This window comes from Canis aureus, chromosome 8 (genome assembly GCF_053574225.1).
Source record: "Canis aureus isolate CA01 chromosome 8, VMU_Caureus_v.1.0, whole genome shotgun sequence".
In the NCBI taxonomy this organism is placed as follows: domain Eukaryota; kingdom Metazoa; phylum Chordata; class Mammalia; order Carnivora; family Canidae; genus Canis; species Canis aureus.
Window position 1 is genome coordinate 71,383,174 of NC_135618.1, and position 24,009 is coordinate 71,407,182.

The 24,009-nt window shown below is 46.5% G+C and overlaps 1 protein-coding gene and 1 pseudogene across 1 annotated transcript; both read right to left on the reverse strand.

Moving 5' to 3' along the window:
• Positions 1-5,446: 5,446 nt before the first annotated feature.
• On the reverse strand, positions 5,447-14,632 carry LOC144319706 (ATPase inhibitor, mitochondrial-like; annotated as a pseudogene).
• Positions 14,633-14,926: 294 nt separating this feature from the next.
• Positions 14,927-22,587, reverse strand: TBL2 (transducin beta like 2). The gene is made up of 7 exons (XM_077908205.1): positions 22,402-22,587; positions 20,796-20,926; positions 20,365-20,549; positions 19,740-19,891; positions 19,253-19,379; positions 18,723-18,875; positions 14,927-18,495 (listed from the first exon to the last, which is right to left on the reverse strand). The coding sequence occupies exons 1-7, from the start codon at positions 22,529-22,531 to the stop codon at positions 18,033-18,035; spliced, it is 1,341 nt and encodes a 446-aa protein (XP_077764331.1). The 5' UTR covers positions 22,532-22,587; the 3' UTR covers positions 14,927-18,032.
• Between the last annotated feature and the right edge of the window lie 1,422 nt (positions 22,588-24,009).

Below are 24,009 nucleotides of genomic sequence, written 5' to 3' on the forward strand. Positions count from 1 at the left end.
TGTGCTGAGTGGGGAATCTGCTTAATGATTCTCTCTCCCTCTGCTCCTCCCCCTGCTCACATATGTACACGCTCTCAAATAAATAAATAAATCTTTAAAAAAAATTTTTTTAAATGCATCTTGACATTTTCTAGATGAAAACCCTGTGCTAGATGCTGAGGGGGATAACAAAGATGACCCAACCAAGACCTCTGCTTTGGGCAATTTGCATTCAAGGCAGTGACTTCCCCTCTCAGAGTAAAAGAGAACGTAGCCTAGAGTGCCCCACCAGGTCCCATATCTCCTTGCATTAATTCCTTTTTTTTTTTAAGATTTTATTTATTTATTCATGATAGACACACACACACACACACACACACACACAGAGGCAGAGACACAGGCAGAGGGCGAAGCAGGCTCCATTCAGGGATCCCACTGCGGGACTTGATCCCGGGTCCCCAGGATCAGGCCCTGGGCCAAAGGCAGTGTCAAACCACTGAGCCACCCCAGGCTGCCCTCCTTCATTTAATTCTGACCTCACCTCCTATAACTATACTCATTGCTATCTCTGTTCCAACTATACTGCCCTTCTTTGCTCATCTGAAAACATCTAGTAAAGTTCTTGCCTCAGGGCCTTTGCAGTGCAGGCCCCTTTACCTGAAACACCCATCCCATATGTATTTCATGGCTCACTCTCACATCCTTCAGGTCTTTTTTTCTTTTTTTTTAAGATTTTATTTTATTTATTCATGAGAAACAGAGAGAGAGAGAGAGAGAGAGAGGCAGAGACACAGGCAGAGGGAGAAGCAGGCTCCATGCAGGGAACCCGATGCGGGACTCGATCCCAGGACCCCAGGATCACGACCTAAGCCAAAGTCGGATGCCCAACCACTGAGCCACCCAAGCGTCCCCTCCTTCAGGTCTTTACTCAAACGTTACCTTCTCAATGAAGCCTTTCCTAGCCCCTTTCTTTCTTTTTTTTTTTTTAACTTTTATTTATTTATGATAGGCACACAGTGAGAGAGAGAGGCAGAGACACAGGCAGAGGGAGAAGCAGGCTCCATGCACCGGGAGCCTGACGTGGGATTCGATCCCGGATATCCAGGACCACGCCCTGGGCCAAAGGCAGGCGCCAAACCGCTGCGCCACCCAGGGATCCCACCTAGCCCCTTTCAAAGAAGGTAGTATCTATCCTCCCACATACTCTGGATCCCCCTTCCACAATTTATTATTCTCCAGAGCATTCATCACCCCCTGAAATGCTATTTTTCTTGTCTCTCTTGCTTATTAGCTACCCTCTTTTCAGTGGTTCTGAGAAGGTACAACATGGTCTGTTTTGTTTTGTTCAATGATTATCTCTAGCAGCATCTAAAACAGAACCTGGGAACACTTAGCTCACTCAGTCAGTAGAGCATGCAACTCTTGATCTCAGGGTTGTGAGTTTGAGCCCCAAGTTGGGTATAGAAATTATTTAAAAATAAAACATTTAAAAATATAATAAAACAGAGCCTGATATTCAGTAGATGGTCATTACGTATTTGTTGAATGAAGCCCAACCTCAATGTATCCCTTCCATGAAGCCTTCCCCAGATCACTCTGAGCAGGAGAAAGGATGCCTTCCTTCCCTGAACTCCCACAGGACCCTGAACACAGTCTGCATTATACTCAGTGGCAGGGATTTCCAGGGAAGGCAAGAGAAACCACCCTGAGGACCACATGACACTGGCTGTATGTCCTCATATGTCCTGAAGATCCTATGTTTAACCACAGTTTGAAGTTCTTATATTTGTTCATTTGCTCCTTATGATCTGGTATCCCCTGAAGTGTCAGTCCTGTGAGGGTGGGGGCCCTGTTGTCCAGTTCACATTACATCCCCAATGTTCAGCATGACACCTCGCATAGGGGAGGTACTTACTAAAGAGAGATAGGGAGAATGAATGAATGAGGAATGCCATTCTTCCCCCCAGGCTCTCTTCAGAGGCCACATCAGCTGTGCTCTCCCTCCCTGCTCTATCCACATGACCCATAGAGCACCCTGCTTTCTCTCTCAGAACATTGTAGCCTGACATAGCAGTCTCCCTCAACAGCATACATGCCCAAGACCCAGCACACCTGTGATTATCACAGCTCTTATTTATTTATTTGTTTGTTTATTTAAAGATTTTATTTATTTATTCATGAGAGACAGAGAGAGAGGCAGAGACACAGGCAGAAGGAGAAGCAGGCTCCATGCAGGAAGCCCGATGTGGGACTCGATCCCGGGACTCTGGGATCACGCCCTGAGCCAAAGGCAGACCAACTGCTGAACCACCCAGGTGTCCCTCTTATTTGTTTTTTTTTAAGATTTATTTATTTACTTTAGGGGGGGGAGGGGAAGAGGGAGAGAGAGAGAGGTTCCCAAGCAGACTTCCTGCTGAGCATGGAGGCCAACATGGGGCTCAATCCCATGACCCCTAGACCAAGACCCTAGCGAAACCAAGAGTCGGACGCTCAACCACCCAGGCACCTCAACCACAGCTCTTCTAAAATCCTTTCTGTGGCTCCCCATTGCCTCCATTCAAAACCCACGCTGTAGCATTACTCAGGTACCCCAGTATAATCCTGGTCACCGGGAAAAGAATGCTAGGAGACAGAAGCCAGGGTCGGAAGCCCAGCTCGGCCACATATTTGTGTCGTGGCTTTGTGTAGGTCACTTGATCACTGAATCCCTGGTTCCTCTTGGTTTTCATTTCCTTTGTCAGTGAAATAAGTTCACTAACAATGGCTCTGTACTTCATAGGTTGTACTGAGGATCTGGTGAGGTGAGGAGTGGGTGAACTTTGTGCCTAGTAGGGGAAATACTTATTTTGGTTTCCGGCATCACCGCTCCTACCTGTTCATAATTCTAGCTAAACAAGGCCTGATCCCTGTTCCCCTCTCATCTTCCCCCTTTTGAAATATTCATCTTTCAAGAATCAGCCTGCTCCACAGTTGTACCCAAAACATGATTAATCCCACCCTTAATTAGACCCCCAGAGCACCGAGTTCACCCCTGTTAGCCCTCTCCTTTTATTTTACCTCCTGAAAAGCTGAGATCCTCACAGGGCTGATTCAGCAGAGGACAGGGCCCAAGGAACCTGGTGATGCCCGTTGGTTCCATCCTGGAACCCTGAGTGTTCATTTCACACACTGGTAATTCCGAAAACCTATTTGAAGACAAGCCTCGAGGAGGAAGAGCCTGAACTATGCTGGAGTTTCTCTCCCCTCCTTCTTGGGTTTTGTCAAAAGACCGGTTGAAGGAGAAGACAGAGGACCAGGACTTTGGAGCTGTGCTCCTTTAGAAAGCCACAGAGGCCCAAGAACCAGTCCTAAGGAGTAAGGGAAACCTATAGGGGGTGTGAAGACCTCCCCATGCCTTTGTTTTGTTTTGTTTTGTTTTAATATTTTATTTATTCATTCATGAGAGACACAGGAGAAAGGCAGAGACACAGGCAGAGGGAGAGGCAGGCTCCATGCAGGGAGCCCAATGTGGGACTTGATCCTGGAACTCCAGGATCTCACCCTGGGCCGAAGGCAGGCGCTAAACTGCTGAGCCACCCAGGGATCCCCTCCCCATGCCTTTGTAAGCAGGGACAGTGAACCTTCTGGAATTCTTTGAGAGCTCATATGGACTAAAAGTGGAAGGTTCGATGAGGGCTTCAAAACAGTCACAGGAGGTAGGTTCTTCACACGTTGCTAATGAGCAGTGCCAGGAAGTGAGGAACAAGGAATAGCCAGCAGCGAAGAGCTCTGCATTGTGGGAGCTCTCTCCTTTCTCCCTCCTGGTCATCTTGGTAGCTGCTCCTGGCGGTGGCCCTCCTCCACCTAAGGCAGGAAGGTGGCAACCAAAAAGATGAAAAAGTTGCTGCCATCTATCAATTCTAGGCTCCAACTTGTTATGGAAAGTGGAATGTACACGCTGGGGCATGAGACTCCGAAAATGATCAGACATGGCAAAGCAGAGCTAGTCATCCTCACCAACAACTGCCCAGCCTTGAGGAAATCTGAAATAGAATACTAAGCCCTATTGGCCAAAACTGGTGTCCATCTCTACAATGGCAATGATATGGAATCGGGCACAGCTTATGGGAAATTCTACAAAGGAATCACTGACCACAGTGATTCCAGTCTCATTAAAATCATTCCAGAAGGGACACCTGGGTCGCTCAGTGGTTGAGCATCTGCCTTTGGGTCAGGGTGTGATCCCGGAGTCCTGGGATTGAGTCCCACATCGGGCTCCCTGCATGGAGCCTGCTTCTCCCCCTGCCTGTGTCTCTGCCTCCCTCTCTGTGTCTCTGATGAATAAATAAAATCTTAAAAAAAAAAAAAAAAAGAATCATGCTGGTGAAAAGTAAATCACACAAAATTTCTTCTTAATAAAACTAGCCAAAAAAAATAAAAAATAAAAAATAAAACTGGCCAGAGCTTGTTTAAATTTATATATATATATATATATATATATATATAGGCACTGAGAGAGTCTATAGAGAGCCCAGTGGTGTTCCCAACTACGAGGAACTCCCTGCCACCACCACCACCACCAAGAAGCTTGTTAAAATGCAAATCCCTGGGCCCTGTTCCCAAGGTTTTGTTTGTTTTGTTTTTTTTAAGGATTTTATTTATTCATTTATGAGAGGCAGAGACATAGGTGGAGGGAGAAGCAGGCTCCCTGCCTGATGTGGGACTCGATCCCAGGACCCCGAGATCACACCCTGAGCTGAAGGCAGATGCTCAACTGCTGAACCACCCAGGCATCCCTGTCCCCAAGATTTTATCTCCATAGTTCTGTGGTTCAGCTTGGGCATACATATTTTATTTTTGTTATATTTATCTTAATATACAATACCTCCATGTGCTGGAAAATTAAAAGAGTACAATGATGTTAATACTTCTGAAGTTGGGTGATGGATATGCAGGGGCTTACGATATTGTTCTATTTTTATTATACTCTGAAACTTTCTATAATAAAACATTTTTTAAAGGTACACAGTGAAGTTCAAAGGTTAAAACAATAAAACAGGTCTTTCTCTTTTTCCCTCCCAGGTCCCACAGTCATCCTGTGCCTCACTGCCTCACCTTCTAGAGTCAGTCTACACCCATGGTCTCAACCTGGCCACACCTTGGAAGCCTCAAAAGGTGTTGAAGGCCTGGGTTCTTCTCTCCTCTCACCCACCCCCACCCTGCCTCCAGAGATACTGATTTAAGAATCTGCAGTGTGGACACTAGGGTTGTTTCTTAATCTTTTCAGATCCCTCTAATGTATTGCCAAGGTTAAGAGCTACTAGTCCACACAATTATGAACACACATACATAAGTACTCAGTGTTTTGTTTTTCCACTCAAATTATAGCACATGCTATGCATTTTTCTCTGCTTTGATTTTACCTAATGTACCATTGTATTTGTTTTCTGTTGCTGCTGAGGTGGCAAATTACAAGAAACTCAGGGGCTTAATGTATTGTTTTTTATTTTTCCCATGACAAGTACAGTTTTTAAAAAAATATTTTATTTATTCATGAGAGAAAGAGAGAGAGAGAGAGAGAGACAGGCAGACAGGCAGAGAGAAGCAGGCTTCATGCAGGGAGCCTGAAACAGGACTTGATCCTAGAACTCCAGAATCACACCCTGGGCCCAAGGCAGATGCTTAACCTCTAAGCCACCCAGGCATCCCAACAAGTATACTCTTTAATCCTCATCCTTTAGTTCACTCATCCCCCACCCACCTTCCCTCTGTAACCATTAGTGTGTTCTCTGTGGTTAGGAGTCTGTTTCTTGGTTTGTTTCTCTCTCTCTCTGTCTTTTTCCCTTTGCTTATATGCTTTGTTTCTTAAATTCCACATGAGTGAAATCATATGGTATTTGTCTTTCTCTGACTGACTTATTTCACTTAGCATAATACTCTCTAGTTCCATCCATGTCATTGCAAATGGTAAGATTTCTTTCTTTTTCTGGCTGAGTAATATTCCATTATATATACATACTTGGAAGCTTTCCTTCCCCTTCCATTTTTTGGAATAGTTTGAGAAAAATAGGTATTCACTCTTCTTTGAATGTTTGGTAGAATTCACCTGTGAAGCCATCTGGTCCTAGATTTTTGTCTGTTGGAAGGTTTTGTTTTTTTGTTTTTTCCACTGGTGACAATTTATTATAATCTGTTGGCAGCACACAGATAGATATTAATAAAACCAGAACTATGTTTCTATAGAAATGGGTGATGATATGTAGCCATTCTATGGTAACTGTGTGCCATTAATCATCATGTTTTAGATTTTTAAATTTTCTTCTTGTGCCATTCAATTTCTTTCTGCAGATGCTCAATCTCCTTTACATGATGAGTGATCTCATCTTCATGGTGTTTCTTCAAGGCTGCCAGTTGTTCTCTAGTATGTACTCGGAAGTATCATTCCTCTTCAGCTTGCTCTTTCTTTCCAAAGGCCCCACCTGCCTCCTGGATCAAGCTGGCGGTGCTGGCATCCTCTGAGTCTTCTGATCGTTCAGAGGCGAAGCCTCAGGTTACAGTGCCCTAAGCCCCACACGCCCAGCCACATCTGTGTGGACACGTCCATGACAGCCATTGTCAGAGTAGACCTTCACAGTCACCCCTGTTGGGAGTTTTTTGATTACTGATTCAATTTTTTTTTTAAAGATTTATTTATTTTGAAAGAGACAGAGAGAGAGAGAGTGCAGGGGGAAGAGCAGAGAGAGAGAATCTCAAGCAGACTCCCCGCTGAGCATGAAGCCTGATGTGGGGCTCATTCTCATGACCCTAAGATTATGACCTGACCCAAAATCAAGAGTCAGACACTTAACCAACTGAGTCACCCAAGGGCCCTGATTACTGATTCAATTTCATTGCTGGTAGTTAATCTGTTCAAATTTTCTTTCTCCCTGATTAAATTTTGGTAGGTTATATGTTTCTAGAAATTTATCCATTTCTTCTAGGTTGTCCAGGTTGTTGACATATAATTTTTCATGATATTCCCTTAAAATCCTTTGTAGTTCTGTGGTGTCAGTTGTTATTTCTACTCTTTCATTTCTTTTACTTTTTAAAAAAGTTTCATTTATTTATTTGAGACAGAGTGAGTGAGAGAGAGAGAGAGAGAGCATGAGCAGGAGTGAGGGAAAAGCCGCTCCCCACTGAGCAGGGGGCTAGATCCCAACCTGAACCTAAGGCAGACACTTAACCAACTGAGCCACTCAGGCACCCCTCTCCTTTCACATCTGATTTTAAGTCTTCTCTCTCTCTCTCTCTCTCTCTTTATGAATCTGGCTAAAGGTTTACAGTTCTTTTAATCTTTTCAAAGAACCAGCACCTGGTTTCGTCGATCTGTTCTAGTGGGGATATTTTTAGTTTCTACTTCATTTATTTCTGCTCTCATTTTTATTATTTCCTTTCTTCTACTGGTTTGGGGCTTTGTTTGTTCTTCTTTTTCTAGCTCCTTTAAGTGTAATTTTAAGTTGTTTATTTGATATTTTTCTTGCTTCTTGAGATAGGCCTGGGTTGCTATAAACTTCCCTCTTAGAAACACTTTTGTTGCATCCCAAAGATTTTGGACTGTTGTTTTCATTTTCATTTGTCTCCATGTATTTTTTAAAATTTTCTCTTTGATTTCTTGGTTGACCCCTTCATTGTTTTATAGCATATTATTTACCTCCATGTATTTATGCTCTTTCCAGATTTTTCCTTGTGATTGATTTCTGGATTCCGAGTATTGTGGTCAGAAAAGATTCATGGAATGACTTTGTTATCTTTTAGAGTTTTTTGAGACTTGTTTTGTGGCCTCATATATGATCTATTCTGGAGACTGTTTCACGTGCATTAGAAAAGAATGTATATTCTGCTGTTATAGAGTGGAATGTTCTGAATATATGTTAAATCCACCTGGTTCAATGTGTCATTTGAAGCCACTATTTCCTTATTGATTTTCTGTTTGGATGATCTGTTAATTGAGGTAAGTGAGGTATTACAGTCCCACAAGTGTATTGTCTTGTAGATCAGAAGTCTGACATGGATCTCATTGGGCTAAATCAAAGTACATTCCTCCCTAGAGGCTCTGAAGGAGAATCTGTTTCCTTTCTTTTTCCAGCTTCTAGAAGATGCCCACTTTCCTTGGTTCATGGCTCTTTCCTCCATCTTCATTTGACTTTTTTTTTTTTAATTTTTATTTATTTATGACAGTCACAGAGAGAGAGAGAGAGAGAGAGAGGCAGAGACACAGGCAGAGGGAGAAGCAGGCTCCATGCACTGGGAGCCTGACGTGGGATTCGATCCCGGGTCTCCAGGATCGCGCCGTGGGCCAAAGGCAGGCGCCAAGCCGCTGCGCCACCCAGGGATCCCTCTTTCCTCCATCTTCAAAACCACATCAGGTTGAGTCCCCTTCATGCTGCCATCTCTTTGATTCCCTCTTTTGCCTCACTCTTCCACTTTTAAGGATCTTATATCCCTGTGATTACATTAATCCCACCCAGATAATCCAGGATCATCTCCTTATTTTAAAGCAAGTTGATTAGCGACCTTAATTCTAACTGCTACTTTAATTCCCCTTTGGCATATGTTCCTACAAAATTCTTATGTTGAAATCCTCGATCTCTTCACAGGCCCACCATGGTGTTGGGAGGCAGGGCCTTTGGGAGGTGTTTGGGTCAAAAGGGTGGAGCCTTCATGAATGATATTTGTGCCCTTTCTAAAGGGACCCCAGAAAGGTGCTTTGTTTTTTGTTGTTGTTGTTTTTTTAAGAGAGAGAGCAAGTGCAAGGTGGGGGGGCAGAGGGAGAGAATCTTAAGCATACTCCACACTTAGTGCAGAGCCCAATGCGGGGCTCCATCTCATGACCCTGAGATTATGACCTAAGCTGAAATCAAGAGTTGAAGCTTAACCAACGGAGCCACCAAGGCGTCCCTCAGAGAGCTCTTTTGCCTTCTTTCTACCATGTGAGGATACAAGGAGAAGATGGTCATTTATAAAACAGCAAGCATGCTCTCACCAGACATCAAATCTGCCAGTACCTTAATAGTGCTTAGACTTAGCCATCTTCCAAAACTATGAGAAATAAATTTCTGTTGTGTAACCCACCCAGTTTATGGCACTTTGCTATAGCAGCCCAAACTAAGACAGCATATAACCTAACAAATTTGCAGGTTCCAGAGATTAGGAGGTGGACATCTGCTACCACATCATAAATATTTGTCCATATTAGGGGAAAAATGTTTTTGTTTTGTTCGTTTTGTTTTGTTTTGTTTTGTTTTTTTTTTTTTTAGAGAGAAAGTGAGCATGGGGGAGGAGGGCAGAAGAGGAGGAGAGAGAGTCTCAAACAGGCTCCATGCTTGGTGTGGAGCCTAATATGGGGCTTGATTCCACGACCTCGAGATCATGACCTGAGCTAAAACCAAGAGTTGGACAATTAACTGACTGAGCCACCCAGGTGGCCTCTTTTCTTTGTTGGGGAGGATGTATTTCTTTAAAAGATGATCTTATGTATAGCCCAGTTTGGAAGTCAGACTGGACCCTAGCTCAGAAAAAATATCCAAGCTTGAGTAGGGAGCTCTGACTTGGCTCATTAGTTATTTAAATATTCTCCTTACATAAAAAAACAAGCAAACAAAAATATCCTTTGAGATTTGTAACCTAAGTATGTACAGCCGGGCCTGCCTTCTCCCCATAGCCACAGGAAGGAAATATCTCATTTCCACATAGTCCACAGAAGGCTCAGCAACTATGTATGGAGGAAATGAGAGACAAAGAAGGGAGGGAGGAGGGAGGGATAGAGGGATGGAGCTCTCCTTACCATCCTCCTGACACTGGGTCTGCCCAGTTTTCCATCTGCCTCCCTGAATGACCCTGTTCTCTCTTCTTCTCAAGCTTCTGTTGCTACTCCCACTAACCTGTAGAAATAGGACACACCCTCGGGCAGGGTGTAGCATAAGGAATAATGGAGCTACTTCTGAAGCCCCAAACAAACCCCAAATATTATAACAAGTGGTCCCTTTTGTTCTAAACACTTAGAAAATGACAAGGGTTGTGGCAGCTATGAGCCAGAGCCATGATTGAAGACCAAGAGAAATGCTGGGTGTTGTTTTTATGTAAAAGCAGTGTGGAAACAAGTAAAGCACCATTGCCCAGTCCAGTGAATGTACTCAGGCAATGAAAACCCATTACTATCCTAAACTCTTTGTCAACAGCCCCTTCCAACTTCTTTCTTTCCTCCATAAAAGTAAGGCCCTTTTGAGACAGAACATAGACTCCTAACTCTGGGAAACGAACTAGGGGTGGTGGAAGGGGAGGAGGGCGGGGGGTGGGGGTGAGTGGGTGACGGGCACTGAGGGGGACACTTGACGGGATGAGCACTGGGTGTTATTCTGTATGTTGGTAAATTGAACACCAATAAAAAATTATTTTATTAAAAAAAAAGTAAGGCCCTTTTCAGGCTGTACTAAGTGTGTTAATCAGGATAGGTTAGCTGCTATAAGAAACCACCCCACTCGTTCCATGCCTTTTCACACAATATGAAATTTTTCTTAAAGATTTTATTTATTTATTCATGAGAGAGAGAGAGAGAAGCAGGCTCCATGCATCCATGCAGGGAGCCCAATGAGGGACTCAATCCCGGGACTCCAAGATCATGCCCTGGGCCAAAGGCAGGCGCTCAACCGCTGAGCCACCCAGGCGTCCCTCACACAATATGAATTTATTTCTTGTTTATGGTCACAATACAATGCTGGGGTCAGGGAAGACCTGCTCCACAGAGTCATTCAGAGGCCCAGGTTCCCTCCATCTACTGACTCAACCATCTGCAGCCTCAGCTGCTGGGGATGGTTTGTGTACATGTCCATGTCCCAGCCTGACAATCATTTTTCCTATAAATGCCAGGGAAGAAGAGTTAATTGTGCATTTAAGATCTGATAAATTAGGGATGCCTGGGTGGCTCAGCTGTTGAACATCTGCCTTTGGTTCAGGGCATGATCCCGGGGTCCTGGAGTTGAGTCCCACATTAGGCTCCCTGCATGGAGCCTGCTTCTCCCTCTGCCTGTGTCTCTGCCTCTCTATGTCTCTCATGAATAAATCAATAAAATTTAAAAAGTAAGATCTGATAAATTAGCTGGGTCTGAAAGACACAATAGTAAATGAGAAGGGGGACCTTTTAGCAGAGAGGGAAAAGTGATGACGCTGTCCAGCAGCACCAGAGACTGGGTGCTGAATCTTCCAACTTCACCATGGCCTCTAGATGTTTTGTCACTGATGAGGAATGGGCCCCTCACCCCTTGCTCCCATCAGCTGATTCCTCAGAATCAATATAGGAGGAGACAATGGTTGGGGGTTCCAGGGATCCCAGAAAGTCTTAGAGAGACCAATGGAGCAAGTAGGTCTGAGGGGTCTTGTGGATTGCAGCTACCCCCGCTCCACCCTCACTGTATGGGCAGGAAATCTTGGTAGCTTGTGTCTTGAACTCAAATTTTCTGGATATGATGGAGGTGAACTAAAATTCTGGAAGGTGCTCAGGGTGGCAATAGCCTCCAAACCCCAGGGTTTGGCCTTCCAGTGCTGGAGGCTTAATGATTTCCACCCTTGGGAGCAATTAGCCCCGGGAGTATCACATTTGGGTGTGAGCTCACGATGTTGTCATCTCAGAAAGTAATGGAACGATTTCTATTGGCAGCATAGTTGCACAGTGAATGGGGTAAGTGGAGGCCATAGTGAGCTCGTTAACTGTTGAGCATTATTAACACTCACCTATAGCAATAGGACACATTCTCAGGCAAGGCAGTAGTGTATGAAGAATATTCCAAATCAAGGCAGAAAAGCACAATGCAGTGCCTCCCACACTTTGGTATCCGAATCACCTGAGAGCTAATAAAGAACCCAGAGGCCCGGGACTGCTGAAGCAGTATAGAGCCTGGGACTTTGTATTTATACCCAGGTCTCAGGTGATTCTGACACCTGCCATGGCCTTAGAACCAAGAACACGAGCTCTGGACACAGACTCTGTGGATCTGAATCCTAGCTCAGGCATGCGCCTGCTCAGCGACTCTGGCAATGCTGTAGATTGTTTGGGATACAGAAATTCTACCAGTACCTGTCTCAGAACTGCTGGCAGGGTGGAGTTGTTAGGAGCACAGCACCGAGAAGGGTGTCTGACTAAAAGTTAAACTCTGGCAATGGTACCCATTCTCAGGCCTGTTTCAGCTGTGGCAGGAAGGTGCCATTAGAGAAGAAAAAAAAAAAAATGAAAGGAAGGGATTAGAGGGTCAACAGGATATTCAATACATGTAACTGAGATGTTTACAAAAACAAAGTCCTACTCGAGGGAAGCCCAGGTGGCTCAGCGGTTTAGCGCTGCCTTCAGTCCAGGACGTGATCCTGGAGACCCTGGATTGAGTCCCACGTGGGGCTCCCTGCATGGAGCCTGCTTCTCCCTCTGCCTGTGTCTCTCGTGAGTAAATAAATAACATCTTAAAAAAAAAAAAAAAAAAGTCCTACTCGATTAGCTAGCATATGCTACTAGCCAGTGAGCAGTTTGAGACTTTTGAGCAAGAAGCTGAGTGCCCATGTTGCAAAGAGGAAATCCACAAGAGGAAAAGGTCTATGGGTTTATTGAAGGCTGGAAAGCTCAGCAACCAAGCCCCACCTTCCACCCCCCTATCCAGCCCCATGGCTTCCTTCCTAACCGGTGGGCTTGATCCTAGGGCATAATAGAGGAATGAACAAGGTATGAAAGGCTTCCATAAAGGTGCCTGGCTGCGGCTGCTCTGTGGCATATCTTGGAAGAACTTAAAGGTGAGACTGAAGAGGCAAGTAATCAGTAACCTGTTAATTAATATACAGGGCTGCTTCCACATATCCAGAACTTCTAGAAGAGCTCTGAGACATACTTGGCTAAACCCTGTGAACTCCCAATACTCACTGTATTTAATTTCTGATGGGTTAAGGAGAGCTTAGTTTGCAGGCAAAAAAGTGTGGTTAACCGGGTAACAATGTTAGATGTAGGCCAAGAGAACTCCTTCTGGGGAACCTGTCCTGGCCTCCTCTAGCTATGTCCCTCTCCATGAGACAAACGATTTGCAGGACCAGGGACATGGGGATACCCAATGCTTGTGTCCCCATCTTACCCACCAGACCACAGTTTACTCTTACCCACTTTACACCTTGTCCAAAACTACCCAAGCCTGCTTCTTTTAAAGCCTATAGGAACTTCTCCCCTGGGTCCATTTTCACAAAGATGGTGCTGCCCCATGATGCACACTCTTAAGGCCCATGTGCTGGGTAGCCAAGGGAGAGTGGTTTGCAGTGATGACGACACTTGGGAAGTGTGTGCTGGAGTTTCCCTTACGATGTTGCAAAGAACCAGGTGGGAAGAGGCCTAGGCCATGGGATGGCCAGCTGTGACACCACAGTGACTGGACCTGAGAATTCTAAATTCAAACTTGGCTTTCCAGAATGTTATGTCGAGGTTAGGAGGATGGAACATACTTGGGCTCAGCTTGACTTATAATTGAAATATTAAGATAGAGCACAGGAGTCTCCATTCATATTCCTACCTCTGGCTTTACAAATGTTGGGGATGCACCTGATGGCTAAAGGTATGTACTTTAGTATCAGATAGGCCTCGACTGAAATATTGGAGTGTGCCATTTACTATGTGCCTTGGGCAATTTACTTGAACTCTTTAATTGACGTTAAGGCTCTTTTGTTCCAAGTAAGAACATCCCAATTCAAACAGACTTAATCATAAATAGGAATTTATTGGTTCTTCTGACAAGTCCAGTGGTAAACACTTCAGGTGTGTCTGCATCCGACAGCCTCCCTGGCATGCGGTCTCTAGCTTCCTTCTTGGGCAGGACTACCTACCGTAATAACCATCCAACCTACTTACCAAGCAATCTCCACAGAAAATTCAAGACACCACTTTTCTACAGATCTGGCAAAGTCCAGGGGCCTGATGATTGATTACATGGCCACCATGGAGGGTCTCGGTCTCTCTCCTCTAAGTCACATGGATTAAGAGTCATGGAAGCGTAGTTCACCAGATAAAAATTAAAATGCGGTAAAAAAAAAAAATGAGTTGATGGGGATTAGATGCATAGTACTCAAGTTAGCCACTACTTAATGCGATCACAAAAATGCAGAGGGGTTCAAACAGGGTGTGCAGAATGGGAAGCAAATAGAAATTTTCACGCTCACTTTCCAACTGCCCAAAATTCTGCAATCAGAGTTGGCAGCTTGAAGAACTGGAGACTTGGAAATGCACTGACAGGCTTAGAAGACACATGGGAATTTTGTGCAGAAATCATGCTTTCAGTTGTCATGGCCAATCCTGCAATGCCAACCGATACCCATCAGGGTGCCTCTGCCTCGAGAGCTGGGTGTGAAACCAAGCCATGCTCACCAGGAAGACTCCTCTGGAATTGTGTAGAAAGTACACGAATCCCCGAATTATTAAGTTTCTAGGTCTGTGGCCAATTTGGGGGCAACGTTCAGTCTATCCAACACTGTCGGAGGTGACCCATTATCATTGATAACAGGATGTGCTTCCTACTCGCCTCCTGTCACCTCCAGGCACAGAACAATCTTACATAGGAAGATCCTTCTTACATAGGAAGATCCTTTTTCCTTGATCGAAATTGACCAAGACTATCGACAGGCCTTTATTTTTTTTTTTTAATTTTTTTTAATTTTTATTTATTTATGATAGTCACAGAGAGAGAGAGAGAGAGAGAGAGGCAGAGACACAGGCAGAGGGAGAAGCAGGCTCCATGCACCGGGAGCCTGACGTGGGATTCGATCCCGGGTCTCCAGGATCGCGCCCTGGGCCAAAGGCAGGCGCTAAACCACTGCGCCACCCAGGGATCCCTCGACAGGCCTTTAAATGTGCACTTTTGTGGCTTAAAGATTGTCTTGTTTTTGATGACTGATAAAAATAGGCTATATACCACCATTCAAAATATTTCCCCGGCTTTTTATTTTGAAAAATTGCAAACCCACAGAAGTTGATAGTAATACTAAAATATTAATGCTGCCTTCACACACACACAGTTTGAATCACGGTACCTGCTCTGTTAATATGCAGGTACCTTCTCCATGCTTACAACAGAACCAGTCTCATCTTAAGTGAGAGGAGCGCTGTCCTCAGGGAATCTGTGAGGACTTTTTTTTTTTTTTTTTTGTAGTGCTTCACTTGTCTTATTAGAAACTCACAGCCCTTTATAAGGCCCTCAGGACAGGATTTATTCCCATTTTACAGATGTGGAAACAAACTCAGAGAGGCCCAGTGATCTATTTGCTCAAGGCCTTAAGGCAGTAAGTGACCGGCCCAACTTGGAACCAAAGACTTCTGATTTCAGTAACTCAACATACTACAGTCACTTGCCTCCTGGATACACAGTAAGAGTAAAGCCAGAGCCAAACAGATATGCAAAGAAGTGTTTTAGCTTCATTCTTCTGACAACCTGAAAGCAAATATTCAGAGACCCGTGTGCATAGTCTTATTAACCAGAAGTCTGTTATCAGGAGCATAAACCCAAAATGAAAACTGAGTGGGATGAGGCTTACTGAAATGTCTTTTAACTGCCCCTGATTTGACTTCAATATTTATTGAGTGCTTACTGTCCCTGGTATTGTGGTTGGGATAGAGAGCAAATAAGATAAAAGATCCTGCCCTTGCGGAGTTCACATTCCTGTGGCTTAATGAACGATCCAGAAGCTGCCAAGGAGAGACTGGTGGGCTGCATCTGGCTCCCAAGTGCTTTGTTTGGTCTATACAATGTTTTTGTCTTTGTATAATAAATCACCAACTGCTAGCTTCTATCTAACAATCAACTTCTGCTGAATTCCTGAATGATAAGTAGCAGCCACCCCTACCCCTCACCCCAGTACATGACCTCTAGAAATCACTTCAGTGCTCCCCATTTCCCACCATCTTACACCCAGGCAACTGTGGCCCCATTCATGCATTTGCATTTTCCACCTGACATCCATAAGCATTTCAGCTGAAACCCCTGGGGCAAACAAATATCCAAACAAGATCATTTCAGAAAGCATTAGGTAATAAAAATAAAGTAAGCTAACGTGACAGGTGTGATATGATTGGTGGAAAGGGCTACTTCACACTGGATGGTCAGGGAGGGTCTCTCTGAAGTATAACTGAAATGGAGAACTGAATTACGACAAGCATGACAAGTCTGCCAACAGAAAAGAAGAAGGCGTCCAAGCAGGAGGAACACAGCACAGGAACAGCTTCTGCTTGAAGCAGGATATAAATTGGCTTGGTTAAATCTGTAACACCAAGTTTGGGGTGGCTGGGAGAGTGGTAACAAGATCAGAGAGGAAGGAAGAAGCCAGATTACATAGGACCTTTTAGGCCATGACAAGAATTTTGGATTTTATTCCAAGTGCGATGGGAAGCCTTTGGAAGGTTTTTGCTTGGGAACAATGTGATCTGGTTCACATTTTCAAAAATCACTCTGCTAGTTTACAGTGACTTAACAAGGAAATAGAGGAAGCAGAGGCATCAGTGAGGAAGCTACGCTATCACAGTTCAGTAGGTGACAGTGGCTAGAACCAGGATGGTAACAGAAAGATGGAGAATCAGATTCAGGATATAGATTCTAGAGTCTAACCAAAATAATTTTCTGGTGGGGTGGATGGTTGGTAGTGGCAATGGGCCAGAAGGATTAATGAAAAAAGGAGTAATTAGGGATAACTCCGAGGTTGTGCTTGTTCAAACATTTATGAGTTGGGGATGTCTAGGGGAGGCCCCAATTTTACAGGAAGAGACAGCAAGAATGTGATTTCAGATGAATAAATTTTGCCAAGATTCAAATCACCCTGGATCCTCATTTCCATTCTCCGACATCCACAGTCTCAGATCCAAAAACTTTGAACTTCTAAATGCCTAATCTCTTACCAACTCTATCCCTTCAATTTCAAATTCACTGCCTATATCCTGATTCAATCCTCCCTTTGCCTTGACTTTTACAACAGCCTTCTACAGTTATGAATTAACTAGTAAAAAACACTTAATAGCCATGTTTCCTTCTCTCTCAGTGGCCATCTTTGACGGCAGAGATCATGTCTTGTTCATATTTATCTCCAGTGCCTACTGCTGTGCTAGGCACAAAGCAAGCATACAAATATCTGACAAAATGCAAAGAGGTCTCCTCAAACAGGATATAACCTTAAAGAGAGGAGTCCTATCTTGGAATCCTGTGATTCCCTACACAAATTAAAGCAGAACTGGATAAAAAATATATCATCAAGTTCCACAAACTTTGCTTTTCCAAGATGTGTTTCTCTTCTTTTAATTTAGTTTCAAACTACACCCAGTCCTACTTTTACCTGGTAGTTGATAAATGAGATTGGCCGACAGATAACATATGTTGCTACTCTTTTCCACCTCCAAATCTAGAGACTTTATACAGGCATATCTTCACACCATCTTTGTAAGCAGATCAAGAGAGGATTAGTCTCCATTTTATAAATTAGGAAACTGAGGCACAGAATGGAAAACCTTAATTCTTTTTTTGATGGAGTTAGAAGCTTCGCCTGTATTAAAACTAGCTCTTCCCTGACAACATACCACAGTTCTGTAATTGGAAGGTATCCCAGGCTCCTATCTCTGCAAAACTACTGGTCAGTACTCAGGCGTCCCCATGGTTTTGTCTCCACAATTACAGACTCCTTTGGGTACCACGGTGAGTTGCCACAAGGTCAAGGCCATGTCCTCTCTCTCTTCAATGTACTATTTCCCTCAGTGCCTGGTGAAGACAGATTCCTCCCATGGGCCCAGGAGAAAGAGAAGCACCTTGGTCATTAGACTGGAGGGTCAAGTAAGGCCAGGAGTCATAATGAGTAAGGAGAGACAAAGAGAGAGATATCAAAGTAGGCAATAATAGTTTCAATGGGGAAAAGGAGAGAGGAGTCACCGAGAAAATCAGAATACTCCTTTCAAAAGGTTTCCAGCTGGTTGAGTACCTGGGAAGAAAAGTGGCAGCAGTGGTGGCGGCAGCAGCATGCCAGATCCTTCCTGCCATACCCTCCCAGAGTCATTTCTTCAAGGCACCCAGGCTTCTCAGAGCCTCCTGGGCCTGGGTCAGCTGCTGCTGTAGCCTTTGGCGGGTGCTCTCGTTGGAGGCTCGCTTCAGGAGGCCCTGCATTTCCTCCACCACTGCCCGGTGGCCGGGGGTGTTGTGGAAAAGCCGCACTGCCCGGTCCCCACAGGAGGCCAGAAGCCGGCCAGTGATGTCAAAGGACAAGTCAGTAATACACTCCCCATGGACCTGCTCAAAGCACTCTTCCTTCTCACCCCGCCGGGTGTTGTAGAGATGAATACTGCTGCCACTGGCCAAAGCCAAGACCTGGGCGTCAGGGGAGAGGGCCAGGCGGCAGAGCATGGTGCTCGCCTCTTCAAAGCAGCCTGTCCTCAGCAAGTAGGGATCCTGTTGCTTCTTGTATTCCACATCTGTGTCCCACAGTTTCCACGTACCATCCTTGGAGACTGAGGCCATCCTGCAGCATGGAAAATCACGGCTCTAGCCCCAACACATGCTGGAGGGGAAGGCACTGGGACAGCAGGAGGGGCTCCAGCTAGGAAGCCAACTGCACTGCTGGGGCTACTTCCTGCCAAGGGCCAGGCACTCTACCCACTTCAGAGCTGCCACAGAGATGGGCAAAGAGTCCTGGTTGCCAAGAGGGGCTGAGAGCCCCCAGTAACCCATGAGAGAGGAGGCACTCACCTGCGGGAATCATTGGAGAAAGCGAAGAAGTGGACGGCTGCAGAGTGCCCCTTCAGTTCAAAGGCTCGCACGACCTCCTGGAAATCACCTTTTTTCCCAAAGCAGACTTCCCAAACTTTTACATCTGGGGTGAAGCCACAAGAGGCCACAAACCTGCCACACAACCAGGTTCCTTTACAACTTAAAGAGTATCTCATTTCTGCCAACCCAAAAGAGTATCTCATTTCTGCCAACCCACTAAACTTCATTCCTGAGAAAATTAGTAATCTTCTATGTAAACAACATTGTGTCTTTTAAAACCGCTTATCTACACAGGATTTCAGTTCATCCTCATGCCCATGGTATAAGATACATAGTACCCCATCCCAACCTTTTAAAAACTATAGATGACAAAAAGGGAGACTAAGGACTTGAATCTAGGTGTGCTGATTCCACACTGTATGTTCTTTCTGCTATTTGAAGCTGGCTCTCTGCTCTGTCCTTGGCCACAACTTCTGCCCATCCTAGATGCTAAGGCCCTCCTTCCTCACCTGCTGCAGGGGGATATAGCAGCATAGGTATTGTTCATCTGGTTGGTGTTGATCGTAGACAGCACATGACCCTTCAGATTCCAGATGAGGATCGTCGTGTCACTGGAAACGGTCATGATGAACTTCCCTGGGGGTGGGGGGGTAGGAAGTAGGGGGAGTGGTGGTGGTGACATGAACTGAGTCAATGACTCAACCAGGTGTCATTCCCTAAGGAGACACTTCAGAAGGCCTCTGCTTTCTCAAATACCCATGCGCCCTTCCTGGGCCAAAGGTCCCCAGACATAAGGATTTTGTTCAAGCCTATGGGTCTTACTGGCCTCCCCTGGGGAGCTGCTATGGCTCTAGGACTCCAGGAGAGCCCAGAGCCAGAGCCCCTTTGTCACACTGGAGCTGAGCATAACTCTCAAGCAGCATTAACTCATTCAGCAAATAAATGGGGCTCTTCCTTCTAGTCCTTGGTAAGCTCCATCTCCTCAATGCTTCTTACCTGTGTCTGCAATGCCAATGTTGATGACGGGTGCCTTGTGCTTTTTAGGAAAGTCCTCTGGGTTGGCTGTGAAGGTATAGCCCCCATCTTCTCGCTTGGTCATCTTAAAGACACGAAGGGTATCTCCATTGGCCAGCCAGACGATGAAGGCTCTAGAGGCAGGTAGCAGACAAGTCACTCATTTGTTTGGACACGGAGGCCTATGTGTGAGGTTTGTATGCTAGGCTCCGAGGAAAATCATGGTCTTCCTTCATGCCCCAGTCAAGCCCTGCAACTTAACTCCTTTGTTCAAAACCTCTTAATACTTCTCAGAAGATAGGACTCGCATAGCTTTGGCTCCTTTGGTGTCTCTCTAGAGTTTAGAAAACCATTATAATTTCCAGGACGAATCTGGAGCCAGGTTTCAGTACTTCCCAAGTAGGAACATATCTTCCCCTCTCTGCTTCCTTTCTGTGTAAAATGCAGAGACCTCTAGGGAGCCCCAGGCAGTGCTTAAGCTGTCCAGATACTCTTTCTGCCATCCCCAGGGAGACCCCCACCCCCACTATCCCAAGTCAGGTATGGGAAAGACATAAGCCTGGGACTGGGCCTCTGCAGGCAAAGCTGAGGCTCCATCCTGTCCCACCTGCAGTCAGGGCTGAAGCGCACCAAGGTAGCATGGTCCAGCTCCACGTTGGCTCTCAGGCTGCGGTGCTCCCGCTGCAGGAAGTCCTTGGTGCTCCAGATGCGGACAGTGCGGTCATCTGCACAGGTGGCCAGGTACTTGCCATTGCTGCTAAAGTCCATGCAAGATATGTTCCCACTGTGGCTCTAAGGGAAGGGTTGCAGGAAGTATGAACAGGGACCCCTTGGGCAGATGGGGTCTGCTGCCTGGATTAACGACAAGCTGCTGATGGGGTATGATGAGGGATTGGATGGGGCATCCCCACTAACTTTAGTCAGAGGCAGAAGGGTCTGTCATGTGCAGAGCCTTAAAAAGGAAAAGTCTATGCGGGGGGGGGGGGGGGGGGGCTGTGAGTCTCTGTATATGTATGCTGAGCATGGGTATCCATGTACCTTTAATGCCGCAGCCAGGAGGCGGTGAGTGAAATTGTGCTGCTGAGGCTTCTCCTTGCGAATTCGTTGATGCTGTTTCTGCTTCTTGGACTTCAAGGACTTGTCAGGTGGAAATCCATTTGCTTTTTGGCCTATGAGGAGGGACTGTGTCATCTACCCATTCACTCACTAAGCATTTCTGACCACCTGTGAGTGACCAGGCATTGAGTGGAGCAGCAAGAGACGACCAGATAAGGCCCCAAGCTTGAGAAGAGACAGTGAGGTAGGCAAAAACAGAGGCTTAGGAATCAGACTGGGTTTGGATTGTGTCTCTACCATTGAGTGACCTTGAGGAGATTACTTGCTGTTTGTCCATACAGTACCTCAATGCAACTTAGAAAAGGCACTCTCCGGGCCTGTGCAGCTCGTTGGTACATAGCACAGCCGGCTAAGTGCAGATCCTTGGCCAGACATCCCTAGGTAGGGAATTATGTGCACAACCAATTTGGTGGGCCTGGCCTTGGGCAAGTTCCTTAACTGCTCTGGCCCTTAGTTTCCTCAAAGAGAAGCTGTGAGTGCCCAACACAAGCATTAAAGGTTCAGAGGACTCCCAGAGAGAACTCAGGGATGATAAGTAGTCAACCCCTGTTGAGCACCAACCCTGTGCCGGGAATGGTGCCAGTCACTTGTGCATAAAATAGCCATTTTAATTGAGAGTCAGGCCAGGTGCAAAGCTGGCATGTGTTACATTACTCCAGATGCCCCTCAATTCCTACAGGGAATAAACTCCTGAGGCCCATAAACAGAGACCACCACAACCTGCCCTCTCCTGTCAGCATCCTGCCCTCCTCTCCCCTCACACTAAAACCCCACCAAATCCCCTTTGAGAACTGCTTGCTTCCATGCACACTGCCTTTGCCAGCGATGTTCTTCCTTCCTCCTTGGCCAAACTCTTGACACACCTGTCCTTCGAGACCCCACACCATGTGTTTCCTACTCAGTGAAGCTTCCCTTCACCCGCCCCTCCCCACCCAAAAAAGCAGGGCTGACCACCCCCACCCTTGGGTTTCCTGGTTGCTAGTACTGACCTCCTCTCTGAAACCTATTCCACTCTATGTTTCACCTACATTTTCGGATGATCTCCCTTATGCAACCGCGAGCTCCCTAAAGGAAAAATTCCTCACACCTACTGAGATAGTAGTAGCTACTTAACAAACGTTGCTCCTGTCGAGGAACTAGTCCGAGTGCTTACAAATACGCGTCTCCCCTCACCGCTCCCCGCTTTCCTAAAATAACGAGCAAGCAGCGCACCCGAGAGCTTACAAGAGCTCTGGAAGCAACCGCGGGAGACCCGGAGGCCCAGAGGGCAGCGCCTCGGCCCCCTCCACCCCCGCCGCCCGGCCTCCGAGGAAGCGGCAGCGCGGGACGCAGCCTGCAACTAGCGCTTCCTGAGGTAACTCGCTACCTCGGTAACTCGTCTCGGAAAGCGAAGCTCATTTCACAAAGGGAGAAACTGAGGCCCAGAGGGTCCGCGGCACCCCCGCCGGCCCAAACCGCACGTCGGACCACGGGGAGGCCAGGAGCAAGGTCCCCGCGGGGTGCCTCCACTCGCCCCCGCCCCACTAACCCGCGGACCGGCTGCCCGTCTCCTCCTCCGCGCGCAGCCACCCCCGCGCTACTGCCGCCGTCGCCATCAGGGCCAGCAGCCCGAGCAACAGCGACAGGCCCATCAGCTCGGGCATCTGCGGTAGCTCCATGTTGCCGGGCCCACTGCCACCTCAGCCTCCGACGACGCGGACGCCGGCACGCCTCCGCGGGACCGCGCACGCACGCGGGGCGGGGCCTGGCCGTTGGTGCGCCCCGAGGGGCGGGGTCTGGCCGTTGGACAGCCCATGGGGCGGGGCCTGACCGGCGGAGCGTCCCGGGGCGGGGCCTTGTGGTGGGCGTGTCTCGGCGGGGCGGGGCCTGTCGCTGGCGCGTCCCGGGGGGCGGGGCCTGATTCTTCTGGGGTTTGGCTGCGTCGTCTCCAAAGCTCGAGGCCGAGATATGCAGGCTTTGCTGAGTCCTCCTCTTTTTTTTTTTTTTTAAAGATTTATTTATTTATTTATTTATTTGTTTATTTGTTTGTTTGTTTATTTATGATAGACATGGAGAGAGAGACACACACAGGAGGAGGGAGATCTCCAGGATCGCGCCCTGGGCCAAAGGCAGGCGCGAAACCGCTGAGCCACCCAGGGATCCCCCAGTTTAAGATTTTATTTATTTGTTCATGAGAAACACACAGAAAGAGAGAGAGAGAGAGAGAGAGGGAGAAGCAGGCTCCATGCAGGGAGCCTGACGTGGGACTTGATCCCAGGACTCCAGGATCACACCCTGGGCTGAAGGCGGCGCTAAACCTCTGAGCCACCTGGGCTGCCCTGAGTCCTCCTCTTGAGTAATTCACTGATAATCGTTTATTAAAGGCGCTGTTCCAGCCATCACCACAGTGGGTCCTTTCGAGGAGGCAAGGCAGAGAATAATGGAACAGTGGGCGCCAAGACCAAAGACAAAAGGAAAATCAGGAGGCAGTTGCCAGGATCTAAGAGGGAGGTGATAAGGACCTAGACTTAGGTGTGGCCTGGGGAGTGGAAAGAAACTTTACAAGATTTTTAGCGAGATATTTTTATTTTGAAATTATAGATTAATGAGAAGTTGGGAGAACCAACAGGAAGGTTCCCTGTATCTTCACCTGGTTTCCCCCACTTAGTAACATATAGCTATAGTGCAATATCAAAACTGGGAAATTGGTATTGATATGATCTACAGAGCTCATCTAGATTTAACCAAAAAGGAAATATTCTGAAAGACTTATTGATAAAGTTTGAGTTAGACCTGCTTGCCTGGAAAGGAAATGTTCCCAGAACAGGGAGCACTGCCCCATCAGCCTCCCAGGCCTGCAATCCAGAATGAGTTGAATTACCAGGGTCAGAGATTCCAGATTCAAAGATTTCCATGCCCACCAGGAGCCTCTACTGACAGTGCAGGCTCTCCAGCCTTTAGAAGGACCTTCTAAGAAGAAGGACTGCTGGAGAGACCAGGTGGGGGACAGATACACCCATAAAAGCTTGACTAAGGACATAGATCCAGTCAGAGAGCAAATGGAGTGTGGCCTCATTTCCTTCCCTTTTGTCCTGGGGGGTGGGGTGGGGTTGGCATTGACTCAGCTGTAGGCTGGTGCCAAACCTTCCACATTGAG

Coding starts and splice junctions, on each gene's coding strand:
- TBL2 (XM_077908205.1), bottom strand. CDS start 22,531: ATGGAGCTACCGCAGATGCCCGAGCTGATGGGCCTGTCGCTGTTGCTC. Junction 20,927..22,401: donor GACGGGCAGCCGGTCCGCGG/GTTAGTGGGGCG, acceptor CCCTCCTCATAG/GCCAAAAAGCAAATGGATTT. Junction 19,380..19,739: donor CATTGGCATTGCAGACACAG/GTAAGAAGCATT, acceptor CCCCACCCCCAG/GGAAGTTCATCATGACCGTT.